The 14,517-nt window shown below is 34.8% G+C and overlaps 2 protein-coding genes across 2 annotated transcripts in view; one reads left to right on the forward strand and one right to left on the reverse strand.

Moving 5' to 3' along the window:
- Nucleotides 1-9,190, reverse strand: part of LOC123556967 (uncharacterized) — a 30,734-nt gene extending 21,544 nt beyond the window's left edge. Inside the window, exon 1 of the mRNA XM_045348100.2 lies at nt 9,063-9,190. The gene's annotated coding sequence lies outside the window, so the exon portion shown is untranslated. The remainder of the gene's footprint in view (nt 1-9,062) is intronic.
- On the forward strand, nt 7,755-11,134 carry LOC123556968 (mucin-2-like). Its single transcript, XM_045348101.2, has 2 exons — nt 7,755-8,005; nt 10,334-11,134. The coding sequence occupies exons 1-2, from the start codon at nt 7,870-7,872 to the stop codon at nt 10,930-10,932; spliced, it is 735 nt and encodes a 244-aa protein (XP_045204036.2). The 5' UTR covers nt 7,755-7,869; the 3' UTR covers nt 10,933-11,134.
- Nucleotides 11,135-14,517: the final 3,383 nt, after the last annotated feature.

Raw genomic sequence — 14,517 nt, forward strand, 5'->3', positions numbered from 1 at the left:
ATTAGACAGATTAAATATCATATTTATCAGCATGTTACGATTATTTTATGTTAATCAGATTGAGGATAGTGAATTTAATCCATATATATCAAACACAGATGGAAATAGACTGAAAATGGCATCACTAATGATCACTAATGTGCAGTTAGTAGGTGAAGAAGCAAGAGAAACAAATTTATAAAACAACAGCAATAATAATAATGATAACGTTATTTAAACAAACAGTCATGACCGCATCCTGCCCCCTGAGGCCATTTTACCCTAGTTCCAAATACCAGTGCTTAAAGCCTTACATGGTACGCCCAGACGGGCTGCATATAGAGTTTATATTGTAAAATCATCACGTTTCATTATCAGCCTTTTTTTCAAATTTCATTGATATGCTTGGGCTATAGTGAGGTAGCTCTGTTATCATCAATCATATATGAATATTATACTTTTTATTACAATATACTCAGCTAACAAAAGGCATCATAATAATTATATATTAAGTATGTCGTCCACGTTTAGGTTTAGATGATTCAGCAAAAAAAAAACACACACACAAGGTAGCAACCGGACAGCAAACAACAAACATAACAGTTGGTTGGTTTATGGCCATCGAAACAGAAATACAGAAATAAAAATCAATAATATTCTGACCCTTCTCCACCACCACACTGCACCATATTAATGCATCAGTTGTATTTGTTGTTAAATAGTACTACCATTATCTAAGAAAATGAGAGATATCACTTATTCAAACCCTTCTTTGTTTTATGTAAAAATGACCACTAGATCTGCAGGAAACTTGTACCGTAAACTGACAAAAAAAGAAAGAAAATAGGGGTTGGATTAGTTCCCATCGAAATGCCATCAGCGATGGCCTATGGTCCCAAAAAGGACGCACATTTTGTGTGTCTGCTAATTTAAAGTTCAATTTTCGACCTGCAAAACTTGACAGGAAAACCGTCTCATTTCTTTCAGAATGCTTTCTAGCACTGAAGAAAATGATTATTACAGCACCCGTTCTAAATTGCGCAAAACTTGGGAAAATAGGATGTATTTACCTTGGACTTTTTTCCGGCTAGGAAGCAAAGTTACTGACATTGATATTACAGACCTATTTATAAAAGTGTTCGACAAAAAATATCTTGCGCGGCTAATATGTGTGGTTGATCTGCCGAAAAACGAATGCGCGGGTATATGTATTTTCTTTTGTAAATATTAACAGAATATCATTAAATTTATCAAGTATGGTGAAAAAAACTTCCGGCTTTGAGAGTTAGGTCCATGTTTCGGAGAAAAAAGTTTGAACATCACCAAATCATGGAAAGAAAGCATTGTTTTACATGAAAATTAAACAGTATATAAAACATGTACATGTATATAATTCTACAATACCATTGTCAATTTACTCATATATGTATTGAATTCTGGAAAGGGGCGGCATGAAAGGGCCACACTTCTGGACAGTTCAGCGCCTTTAAAAATTCACCATTTTTAAAAAGCAGTTACAAGTCTTCGTTTTGATGCATTTGCAACAATGTACCAGTGTTTAAACTTAACATAACTAGGTAAAAGATCGTTTTTGACAATTGTTTACATTTATTTCTTTACAAATGGCATTCTTTTTTAAAGGGAGACAACTCCTTTAGAATATTTTAAGTATCCAATTTTATGGGACAGAACAGTAAAATATGTATTGGACAGATAAGTTGTTTGTCAAGATGTTGTTCTTTACTAATAATGTCTGTTGTTTTGTAATATACTGCTAAGCCTTTAATGATTAGTTGATATAATGGTTGTTTGAAAATATTGCCTGATCTGAAGAAATTCGCTGAAGAATAACACAGAGCAGACAGTGATGACATTCAACCACCAAAAAGGGACTTGATATAAAAATGTTGATGCCTTGTGTGTATGTTGGTTCTACAAAATGAGCTACTGTGTAAAAGTGTATAATAGTTAGGACAGCCATAGTGACTTAAAACAGCAAAGAGTAAGTCTATGTAAAAGTATTTATCGGACTCAACAATAGTTTTGTGCGTTGGTTCAGTTTTATATTATTTTGAATGAAATATTTGGAGCAAGCTGCATGACAGATGTTCCCTTTTCATTTCCGACACTTCCTTTCGAGTACATTATCTCGTCTTGTTAAGCGTGTTAAGCATTTTGTATAATTAATTATCTGGAAACTTTGCCCTTTTCAAGTCCTTGAATACACATAAAACCATTACAGTTCCACACGATTTTTCAATGTACCGTTAAAACTAATATGATAGTGTCGATGTCTGCTTGTTTAATAATCAATGTAAGTTTTATTTACTATTACTATATAAAAATTAATATAGAACATAGTTCGTAAAATTGACTTTACTTTAAAGGTATATAGGTATGGTATGACACGACATAGTAATGGCCGTAATTATGGTGATATGAACAGAGTGATTACCTATTTATTATCTCCAACGGACCAACCTGATAAATATCACAATTTAGTACATCCCCTGTTTGATAAATAGGTTGATCTTCTGCTTGATAAATAGGTTCACACTCGCTTAATTAAACAAACAACTATTTATGGTCCGAGAGCTCACGGACTTTTATTGCAACAATTGAGGCCAAAAGAAGTTTATACATTTTTGGAAACAATATTTCATATCCTGCATGAAAACCCATTTCTTAAGTGTCAAAGCCGTGCCTATCTTAATTTTGTTCACATATGTTTGTGATAGGGGAGGTAAAACTCACTTGTAAAAACATTAGGGGGTAGGGTAAAGTTTATGTCTACCAGTTGTTTCACTGATTGATTAAAGTAACTATTTGATTGTCAGTAAATGTATATATGTCCAACAATGACAGCAATAAGAAATTCATCAAGTTTTGAGTGGAGTGGGCATGATGGTAGTCTCTTTGCTTTCTCCGCCTGCACAAGGGCTTTGTACTCTCGTCTTATCTCTAATGGCTCAAGGTTGGCTGTATTTACCATTTTTTCTATTTGAGTTGTTTTCATTGCTTTGAGAATTATCCTTAGGCCTGAATTTTTAACCTTGTCCTGTTTATCTGTACTGATTTTGGAAGAAGTTACTCATGAGGTGGATGCGTACTATGCTATGGGCCGTACGGTGCCTGTGTAGACTTAACGTAGAATCTATTCATTTGCTCCCCAACTTGTTAAAGCCTTTTTTTTTCATAATGGCGAGTTTCTTGAAGACCCTCTCCTTTGACCTTTAATATCGGGTTTGACCTTGACTAATTTTTCATAATCAAGGAAGAATGATATCAGCTGTTATATATACTTTAAAGTGAATAATGATCAGTTACTAGTGTTGACAAAAATACCTAAAACAATGAAGAAAAATCATTGCAAAATGCTGGGTTTTTTTGCGAATTTTCACACAAAGTTGACCTTTGACCTTGGATAAAAAGGGCCGGCTTTGACTTATTAGGATAAAACCTACATTGCTGACATTGGTTGACATATATACATTAAAACAAATTGCTAAAAGTGAATCCTAACAACAAGCTATTTTTGAAAAATAGTATTAAGTATGCTACATTTTGATCTTTTACACAAAATTACCCCTTATCTTTAATACCAGGTTTGACCTTGACATATTTTCTCTTCCATGACATCGTCTGACATATATACAGTAAAATGAACAACGATCAGTTACTGAAATGACAAAACAAATACTTTTAAACAATAAAAATACATTACAAATAGGTGATATTATTGCAACATTTTCCTCACTTTTTGACCTTTGACCTTTCATATTATGAGTGAACTCGAATGTTTTGAAATTATATGTGCATACCATACATGGCCATACATTTATACATTAAAATGAACTGATATCATTGACTAATATCGACAAGATATTATTAACAAAGAGAAAAGTTAAAGAGCTATTTTTTTTCATTCTTTTACTTGAAAATGACCTTTGACCCTTAATATTACATTTGAACTTGTCTGATTTTAGACGATATCTTTATTACTGACATTGTGAGACATATATACATTGAAATAAATTACGAGCAATTACTTATAATGATTAAAACATATCTTTTTATTTTTCAAACAGCAAGCTATTCATGCGATTTTTACACAAATTTGACCTTTGACCCTTGATAATAGCTTTACTCTTGGCATTTTTAGGGTTACATTTGCACTGCTGACTTTGCCTGACATACAAACATCAAAACGAATTAACTTCAGTGACTAATAATGTGAAAACATATTAAACAGATTAGAAAAAGTTAAGGTAATTCTTTTCACATTTTTGCATCGAAATGAACTTTGACCTTCAATTATTAGGGTTGTCCTTGACTTTTTGCTATACAATTTGCGTTTCTAATTTTGGCTGATATACACACATTACATAAATAAATATGGATGACTTATGATAACAAACTATTTTTTAAGGATAAAAATGAATTTCAAATATGCCAATTTTTGTGACTTTTACATAAATCTGACCTTTGACCTTGAATATCCAGTTTGCCCCTCAGTCCTTTTTGATGAATTTCTTATTGCTGTCATTGTTGGACATATATGCATTTACTGACAATCAAATAGTTACTTTAATTAATCAGTGAAACAACTGGTAGACATAAACTTTACCCTACCCCCTAATATTTTTACAAGTGAGTTTTACCTCCCCTATCACAAACATAAGTGAACAAAATATAGATAGGCACGGCTTTGACACTTAAGAAATGGGTTTTCATGCAGGATATGAAATATTGTTTCCAAAAATATATAAACTTCTTTTGGCCTCAATTGTTGCAATAAAAGTCCGTGAGCTCTCGGACCATTACGTTTAACCCTTTTTATATACATTGTACACATTATAAGCGTGCGAGTGTGTTCGTTTTTAGCGTTCGTCTTTTTCAGCAATTTTTAGTCATAAACGACGGGTCTGCTTATAGCAGTGAGAACAATGCCCAACTAAATAGTGCTCCCTCATTGGACTATCATGCTGTAGACACAACCTGATACCCCACCTTGTCACAATATACTGCCACCGGACTGACCATCCTCTTAATGTTTAGCATTAAGCGAGGAAGTTACGAGTACCGTTATTCACGTCTTTGGTATGACGCGGCCAGGGATTGAACCCACGAGCTACCGCATTCAAAGCAGTCACTATAAGGCGGTCTCATTTATAAGTTAAAAAGGAAACGAGGTTATTAAGCTTACTCTACCTAAGATTTTTCGAACTCGTAACAGAATACGGAACAGATGGTGTTCCCGTAGTAGACAGTTGAACAGCTTCTTTAATACATGTCCTCTGACCTGTTTTGTTGTGCCCTTTATTGCGTTTTTCTTGTTTCTCTGCCTTCTGTATAGTGATTAAGTGCATTTGTATATGGTTCGTTAAGGAGTTTTGTACTAGCATATACTTTATACACGAGTATGATCAGTATTTAACATATCGTGCCCTGTTTTACCGTAATATGTGGTAGGGAATTTACCTGTCTTGGAGAACTTTTATTCAAACTGTAATGAGACTTTGAAACATGGTGGATACTAAGAGTTAGGTTTTATTTATTTATGCTGTCTTGTCTAACTAGTTGAATAATAATAATAATAACTACATTTAAAGAGGATAACATATTTGGCTATAGCCAGTCTAAGATATGGTCCTCTAACATAATGTAAAAAATCTTCCCAATATATACAGTGAAGTGAAAGACATGAATAAAAATAATGTATTATGAACAAATCAATTCTTAGTGACATAAACAGTATGTAGTACAATGCACAGAGATTAAAATAAGATAAAATTATGTACAAGTGGTGAAAGAATAAATTGTTTTTTTGTAATCCGCGCACCAAAACTCTAAAAAACTCTTGTGTGAGAAAAGTACGGGAAAGCGTTGGATTACATTTAAGGAAATAATATTGTTATTATGTCACATGTGTAATAACAGATATAGACTAAAGAGAAATAATAACACATGATATAAAAATAATAAGTATGAAGATAGGACATGTTTGTGTTTGACATGCCCAAAAGGTGCTGAAACCTCCAGTTTCCTTTATATACCAACCTATTAAGTTTCTGACCGTTCCTTGGCGATGCCCCTATTTTCAACTTGTTTTATGTCCGTTTCGTTTTATATGTTATGTGTATTGTCTTGCATATCGGCGATGCTACTCTACTTTTTATTCAAACCCCATTGTACTGACTATTCTCCCTTATTCCTACCCTTATCCACCCCTGTTTACCCCATCCCCACTCATGTAATTAAAATATACTTATTGATAGATACACATCTACTTCATCTTTACTCTACAATAACTTTGCGGTTGGCCTAGTTGGCCTAGCTGGCGATGTGTGACTGTGTTTGCTGTGCTCAATCAGTCAATTTTTCCAAAGAGTCTATTCTTACCTTTTATGTTTTGGAGCGCACAATTAACTGGTTGAAACACCAGTGGTGTTTGGTCAGTGTTTGGTCAATGACCAAGGCAGTGCTCCAATATATTCTTCTCTCTTCTTTAAGTTTTTATTTTACTTTGCCTTTGTATGTTTTTAATATTTTAATGGATTATATAAACTACCATACATATACGAGCCGTGCCATGAGAAAACCAACATAGTGGGTTTGCGACCAGCATGGATCCAGACCAGTCTGCGCATCCGCGCAGTCTGGTCAGGATCCATGCTGTTCGCTAACAGTTTCTCCAATTCCAATAGGCTTTGAAAGCGAACAGCATGGATCATGACCAGACTGCGCGGATGCGCAGGCTGGTCTGGATCCATGCTGGTCGCAAACCCACTATGTTGGCTATCCCTTTTTGATCCTTGTCCCTGTGTTCTGCTTAACACCCGTAATGACACTCGGCAATTTCCGTGTGACACTTTTTGGCAATACGGCATTTTTCTTACGTAAAGTAGCTCAGCGCGCACATACCGGGAAATGCCGAGATCGCGTACTTTCCAATTGTCATAACGGGTCGTCTACCTTAAAAAATACAAACATTTTTTCCGATTCTTTTAAGTGTTTATTTGCTGATTAGTTTGATTTAGATTCTATAAGCTTTGCTCAAAATTTAAACATCAGTTATAAATTATCCAAAACTATTGAAAACTCGATCTAAATTAAGTCTGATTTTGATACAGACAAACAATAAAAATGTCGTAATCTATATCTGTATGAAGGATTCAGCGGTTTTCATACATTTTCTCCCCGGGTACTTCACGGCCTTCATTCTGTAGACACCCAAATGTTAAGAGCCGTACGCTGCGCGTGCTTTGGCTCTTTCAAACTGGTAATTAATTTTGGAATAGCTTCCTGTATTGTGTATTCGACCACAAGTGACGCAAGTTTATCGTCTAGCTGTGATCTATATAATTTCAAGTTATATCCGAAAGCGCTAATGTAGTTCGATAGATGTATTATAAATTTATTTTTTAAAGTTGACACCATTATTATGGACAAGGCCAGACATTAAAAATGGAAATTTGAAATTTTGTAAATCGAAAGGACAAAATTGTCATTTACGACATACATTGCACTGACAAAAAGCCATCACAAATAGCATGTGGGCGCGGAGAATAACAATTACTTAACTGCCTCTTCACCGGTACAAAAAACTTATCCATCAGAGGTTTGTTATATAGTTCGGAGACGAACCAGGGAATCATAGTAGACCTCTGGTATTTGACAATGCTAATCACAAACTCAGCTTTTAAGTAAATTAGGTCATTTAGAACAGTGAACATTTTACAACTGATGCATTTTGACGCGCCCCAGTAACGGATGTTTACGTATTAAGCTCTCCTGCTGAAAACGCTTGATCAATCATATAAATACAAGTTTAAGATTAATAAATATTGTTTCTTTCGGGTGGTAACCTTCGTTAAGATCAAACGGTTTATGTTTTTAATCATGAACTCATCACCTGTTTCGCTCATTTTGATTATAATACATATATTTTGTATAAATGGTACGTCAGGCTGGCTCAATAAATGTTGGAATAAAGGGACTTTCTACAATGAAGGAGACACATTCGGTTAGTAAAAACATTATCTCTTATCCTTTTTTCCCCCCATTCATTTCTTTTTTGTTAAGCTTTTATGATTGTAAATTATGACAGATTTTAAATACGTGTAAAATGTTCATTGTTAACATTGAAATGATATAGATCTAACTTTAAATTATAAAATGATAAATGAGCCGCGCCATAAGAAAACCAACTTAGTGCGTTTGCGACCAGTCTGGATCAAGACCAGTCTGCGCATCCGCGCAGTCTGGTCAGGATCCATGCTGTTCGCTTTCAAAGCCTATTGCAATGAGAGAAACTGTTAACAGACAGCATGGATCCTGACCAGACTGCGCGGATGCGCAGGCTGGTCTGGATCCGTGCTGGTCGCAAACGCACTATGTTGGTTTTCTCATGGCTCAAAGGTGCTCCTTGACTTCATTAGTCATTAAAATTTAGGCAGAAGTTCAGATAATCACGACTTCGAAATTACTCTCATCCGAATAATTGCATGTATTTTATTGAAATGCAGTTAAAATGCAGAAACAAATTTATTATTTTGATATTAACTACGAACAAATTGTTGTACCAATTTAGCCTGTTATAATTCACTCCCCGATTGGAAAGCATCGTTGCCCTCGCCCCTTTTCGTGTCTGTTCATCAAGGGATATCAATGGATATTCAAGTAACTTGGCACAAACATTTATCATAACAAATTTATTTGTCGCATGTACGATCCAGACCTTAGATCATGTGTCGTGCATGTACATTTACTAAGTGACATTGACATTTAATGTAAACGCAAGTGGTAAAATCACGGTCAACCCATTCCTAGGGCACTACAATACTTAATGTTTGATTTGGATTCGAACCCAGGACTCCTCACACATAACGCGAACACTATACCACATCGCTACAACAGCTTGTACTGTATAAGTGGTGTACTTTACTAGTCTACATTACGTAAACATGGCATATTCAGTTCTCCATACTACCGGTGTATTAACTGCGATTCCGAGTAAACTAAAAATATGATCTAGATTTTCCAAGATTTTAGTCCCAATTTTAGAAAATGAATGTACTAACCGGCAGTACTAGCGGAAATAGCTTACACTGAATCTCTCTTTATATTTGCCAGAGGGTTTTGCCCCAAAATAAACAATCCGTATGATTTCAATCCTCAGAAAATAACTTTTGCATGCATCACATAAATTCAATAACATTTCCTGTCAATAAGTGTAATGTTAAGGATCGACTGTCATTCATTAATAACAAGTTATAACGTCCATTGTTTATATTTACTCATTGCCATGCGTAACCATCACCAAAGTCAAAGTATGTGAAGAACTCTCTATGGTAAGATAAGAAGTCGTCAAGACAAAACACACGTACAATACTTTATACAGTGAAATTTCAGGAAGAATTTAAAAACTAATAATCTACTCATTGCAAACTTTATGAAATTCAAAAATAAAAAGAAATACAGAAAATAAGGTTATTCTAACCATTATTCGTTATATTCGTTTTATGAATGAGTATAAAAGTTCACGTTCACAAACAGTGAATCTTACACCCATTAATCACCCACACCCACCGCCCTGTCCCGCCCCACCCCATCCCATACACACACACCTCCATTGTCACCATCACCACCACTCTACAACACACATGCGCAAACCATTATTTTCTTTGATCACATGAAGCGAAAAGAAAAATAAGAAACTGCGAATTGTAATCTAAATTTTGACACAAAGTCAAAGATATGTCACTTCTTATGCCATGCTTGCAAGCCTTGATTTTCACCGAGGCCTGAAAACAGCATGCAAACGTATAGTGTATTTCTAAATAAAGATAGATAATCCGCTAGCAACGTATAAAAATCTACTTATCATTTATGATAACTTTCCAGTTGGGTAGGATATAAACATAAAAACGCATTTATTTGATATGGATGCACCTGTTAGCTTGCATGATATTATCTACATGTTACATACAAGTGATAAATAAAGTATAGTTATTATAATGCCATCTATCTGGTTCACTTATATCAAATAATCGTATGTTTATTGATTTGCTCAACTGCTAAGTTATCCTGTGTTGTTAGTACATTGTGTAGTTGTCAATACATTAAGGGTATTATATCGTAAAATCAGCATAGCCAAAGAGCATTAAAGCGTTCATTTTTTCCATTTTAGCTGCATTCTGTACTTAGGTTTAGATATTTTCTTTCAGGTAAAAGTGACGTTTCAATTAATTTAGTATGTACATGTATACCGTTTATAAAAATTTTGATCGTTAAAGACACTCATGCTTGTTAAAATATCTCGGTATAACTGTTTTCATTTCTTTTTACGCAGGTAGAACTTACAACCTGAAAACAGATACTTGCAGAATGTACAAATGTTTCCCTCGTGGGAAAATAAGACTTGTGATTACCCATAATTGCCATGGTAGCTCACCACCAACTACGCCTACTCGTCCACCACCGACCACACCCGCAACTACAGTGCCAACCACAACACCTCTTGGCTGCTTATATAACGGGCAATTTTACCCTCCGGGTACAGAAATAAGTAGTGGTCGCACTGGTAACTGGTGCTACTTTACGCAATGTACCCTCTCTGGACAAGTTGTCTCTGGTGATGACTTTAACTGCGGAACAACGACTACGCCCACAACTACAGTGCCAGCCACAACACCTCTAGGGTGCTATTATAACGGAAAATTTTACCCTCCGGGTACAGAAATAAGTAGTGGTCGCACTGGTAAATGGTGCTACTTTACGCATTGTACCTCCTCTGGAGAAGTTATCTCGGGCGATGACTTTAACTGCGGAACAACGACACCCACTACGTCACCGCAAACACCCGAGTCAAGTACTGCAAAAAGGTCCCTTAGAATACTGGAACAGGAAATTAAAGCTTTAATGACTGGACAGAACAAACATCAACACTAATGATATGATAAACTTTTAAGATACACAATACACAAGTTCAGTGCAAATATCAATCTTTGTGATTTGGTGAAACAACCAAACTTATACAATTAAAATTGAATGTAGAGATTATCAAAGAAATGATATTACTATTACTCTATGGTGTTTTCCAAAATCTCCAAATCTTACATAAACCAAAAAATTAAAATAGTTTAAAGCAGTATATTGAATGCTGTTGTAATTTTTAACGATTATTTTCTACAGTGTTCGATTTAAAAAAAAAGAAAATTATATTTTCCGGTTAACATAATACATGTACATCATGTTTCAGTCAGGAAATATGATAACTTTTTTTTCTTTTGAGGCAACGCTCACAGCCTCTGATAACTACGCTTGATTACTGCCTGCTGGAATTGTTGTTAAAAGTGACTGCGGTCAATGCCCATTCTTGTCGGGATTCTTTAACAGGAAATTTTACCATACAAATAAAGCAGTAAGTTGCAGCTGGTGCATGTTGTTTCTGGAGTTGACTTTAACTGTGAGGCACTGATAACTACTACACCACGCCAAACACCCTAGTCTAGTACTGCGGAACGAAGATCCTTGAGAAATAAGAGTATCATTGAAAAGTCAACTGTTGGAACGTATATGCGAAAGCCCGCTATTGACATTTCAGATTAATATTTCACGATTTCCACGTCTTGAATTCACGATTTATCGCTACAGTTTCACAATATCACGATTTGTCTTTCCCGATTTCAACTTCACTATTTAACGCTTTCACTATTTTAACTTCGAATTTTCACGACTTCAATATTCCTGAAGTTGAAATCGTGAAATCTAGAAATCAAGTAGTCCCAAAATCTTGAAATCATGAAGTTGAACTCTTGGAATACCACCGGTCTAAATATATATTTTCAACAATGCTCCTGATTCTCACTTGAAGTTGAATCGAGAAATTGTTAAATTGAAATAAAAAAATTATTGAAATCGAGAAATTGTGAAGTCAAATCGTGAAGCTGAAATCGTTAAATCTCGAATTCTTCGCAAGGAAATCGTGAAATCATGAAGTGGATATCGTGAAATATTGAATTTGAAATGCAACCACCAGTCTTTCGTAGATTTATCAATGCTATTGCCATATCCATATGACCACTCTTATAGTGCAAATAAGAACATTTAATTCAATGAGTGAATTTGAGCAGTATTCAAATCCTTTAACTGCAGCTGCATTTAGGGAGTATAAAAAAAAAGAATATTATCCATGTATTGTAGTTTACAGACAAAAATTTATGAAGATCAAATAGAAAATGTGGTCTTTTAGAGTTTTATAATGGTTTTCCAGTAATTTGGCCTGGTGGCATAGTTAAAGAACTCAGGTAGCCAAGTTTCAAAACTGACCTACCTTTCATAGAGACAAACATTTCGACATTTTTAATGAAGCATAAATGGAAAATAAGGCCTGTATAGTGCTAACAACGATTTTCTATGATTTGTCCTTGTGAAATGTTTTTAGCTCGACTATTCCAAGAATAAGTAGAGCTATCCTACTCACCTTGGCGTCGGCGTCGCGTCGGTGTCACACCTTAGTTTTTCGTACCAGTCCACATTTTGACAAAGTCTTTTGAGATAAAGCTTTGAAACTTTCAACACTTGTGTACCATCACCATGTCCAGTTTGAGGCAAGAGGACATAACTCCATCAAGGCTTTTAACTGAATTATGACCGCTTTTAACTTAGAAATCTTGGTAAAGTTTTTCATACCTGTTCACATTGTGTGTAAAGTATTTGATATATGGCTTTGAAACTTTTGTAATTTGTTTATAACGACAGTACCTATCTGTAGACAAGAGTACATAACTCTGTCAACTATTTTGACTGAATTATGGCCCTTTTTAGACTTGGAAATTGGTACAATTTTTTTTGTACATGACAAAACTATTTGACATGTGGCTTTGAAAGATTGAACAATTGTTTATCATCATGCGTTCTATCTGTAGGCAAGAGTACATAACTGTGTCAAGGATTTTGGCTGAAATATAGCCTTTTTTGACTTGGAAATTGGTTCAGATTTCGAACAAGTCCATGTTTTGTCAAAACTATTTGACATGGGGCTTTGAAACTTTGAACACTGTTTATCGATATGATTCCCATCTGTAGACAAAAGTACATTACTCTGTTAACTATTTTGGCTGAATTATTGCCCTTTTGGACTTTAATCTCAGGTAAGTTTTTCATACCAGTTCATATTTTGCCTTACCTGTTTTTCATAATTATGGCTTTGAAACTTTTACCACTTGTTTGCCATCATAGTCTACATATGTAGGCAAGACTACATAACTAGGACAAGAACTTTAGCTCAGTTATGGCCCTTTTTGGCATGGAAATTAGTTAAGTTTCGCATACCATTTCATATTTTTTCCTGAACAGTTTTATATGTAGCTTTGAAACTTTGAACACTTGCTTACTATCATGGTCACACATTGCCATATAGTGCAAGACTTATCCAAATCCACAAATGCAGTTACACATTGTTTGTCTGATCTATTCTTTATCTTTTGGTAGTCTCTGGTAATATTTTGACCCTAAACTTCTATTAATGCTCGGACTAGTCGAGCGCGCTGTCAACAGACAACAGCTCTTGTTTATATTATGTAAGCCAGTTTTGAACGTGACCTAAATATAGAGAAAAACATTCTGACAAAGTTTTATAAATATCAAGTAGAAATTGTTGCCTTTACTGTGTTAATGAAGTTGTTGTATGATTTGACCTAGTGACCTACATTCTGACAATATTTTATGTTTTATTAACTTGAATGGTATAGAAAATGTGGCTTCTAAAGTGTTACCAAGATATTTCCTATACATTGGCCTAGTGGCCTATTTCTGGACACCAGATAACCCAGATAAAAAGTAGTTCGAGATGTTATTAAGGGTAACATTCTGACTTAGTCTCATTAAGGTGTTCTCTAGAATGCTAACAGTAAAACTGTTAACGCAGCGTACGACGGAAGACGGACACATGGATATCGCAATAATTCAACTTGAACCTTTGATTCAGGTAACCACGAGCGTCACATACCCCATGAATAGAGAAAATTTACTTTAGCCTAACATTGCCTGACACCTAGAAAGACTTTAAAGGTATTAATTTAAAATTTACTTTTACCGTTACAGAAAACTATTGCATTTATCACACTGCATGCAATAGTTTGCAATTTATCCATTGTTCAAGAAAATATGTGACGTAAATGAAAACCCGGGTATGGGAAACCTTCTAACCGAATCTGTTAACAAATCTGCATTTTCCAGTATTGGCAAAGCTGTTGACTACAGCCAAAAATAGTCAAAACATTCTATAAAAAGACGAACCTTTGATCATGACTGTGCTTGAGCCCACTATTAAAACATTTTATGGCAAAACTGCATATTCTATAAAGCATTCTAAGCTCACAAAGTATTTTTACCTTCAGGTGTTCCTTCAATCTTGATAATGTACGTAAATAACATCAAAAGTTGATCTTAACCCGATGTACAATTATTGAAAAGGTCGAATGCGCACTTTTTACGCAAATGACGTAGAAATTTCACGTTTTAGCTTATCCG

The sequence above is a fragment of the Mercenaria mercenaria genome, chromosome 5, assembly GCF_021730395.1.
Source record: "Mercenaria mercenaria strain notata chromosome 5, MADL_Memer_1, whole genome shotgun sequence".
Taxonomy (NCBI): domain Eukaryota; kingdom Metazoa; phylum Mollusca; class Bivalvia; order Venerida; family Veneridae; genus Mercenaria; species Mercenaria mercenaria.

Excerpts from the sequence above, each read along its gene's own strand:
- LOC123556968 (XM_045348101.2), top strand. The coding sequence starts at position 7,870 with ATGTTTTTAATCATGAACTCATCACCTGTTTCGCTCATTTTGATTATA. Across the intron at positions 8,006-10,333 it reads CAATGAAGGAGACACATTCG|GTAGAACTTACAACCTGAAA; the intron begins GTTAGTAAAAAC and ends CTTTTTACGCAG.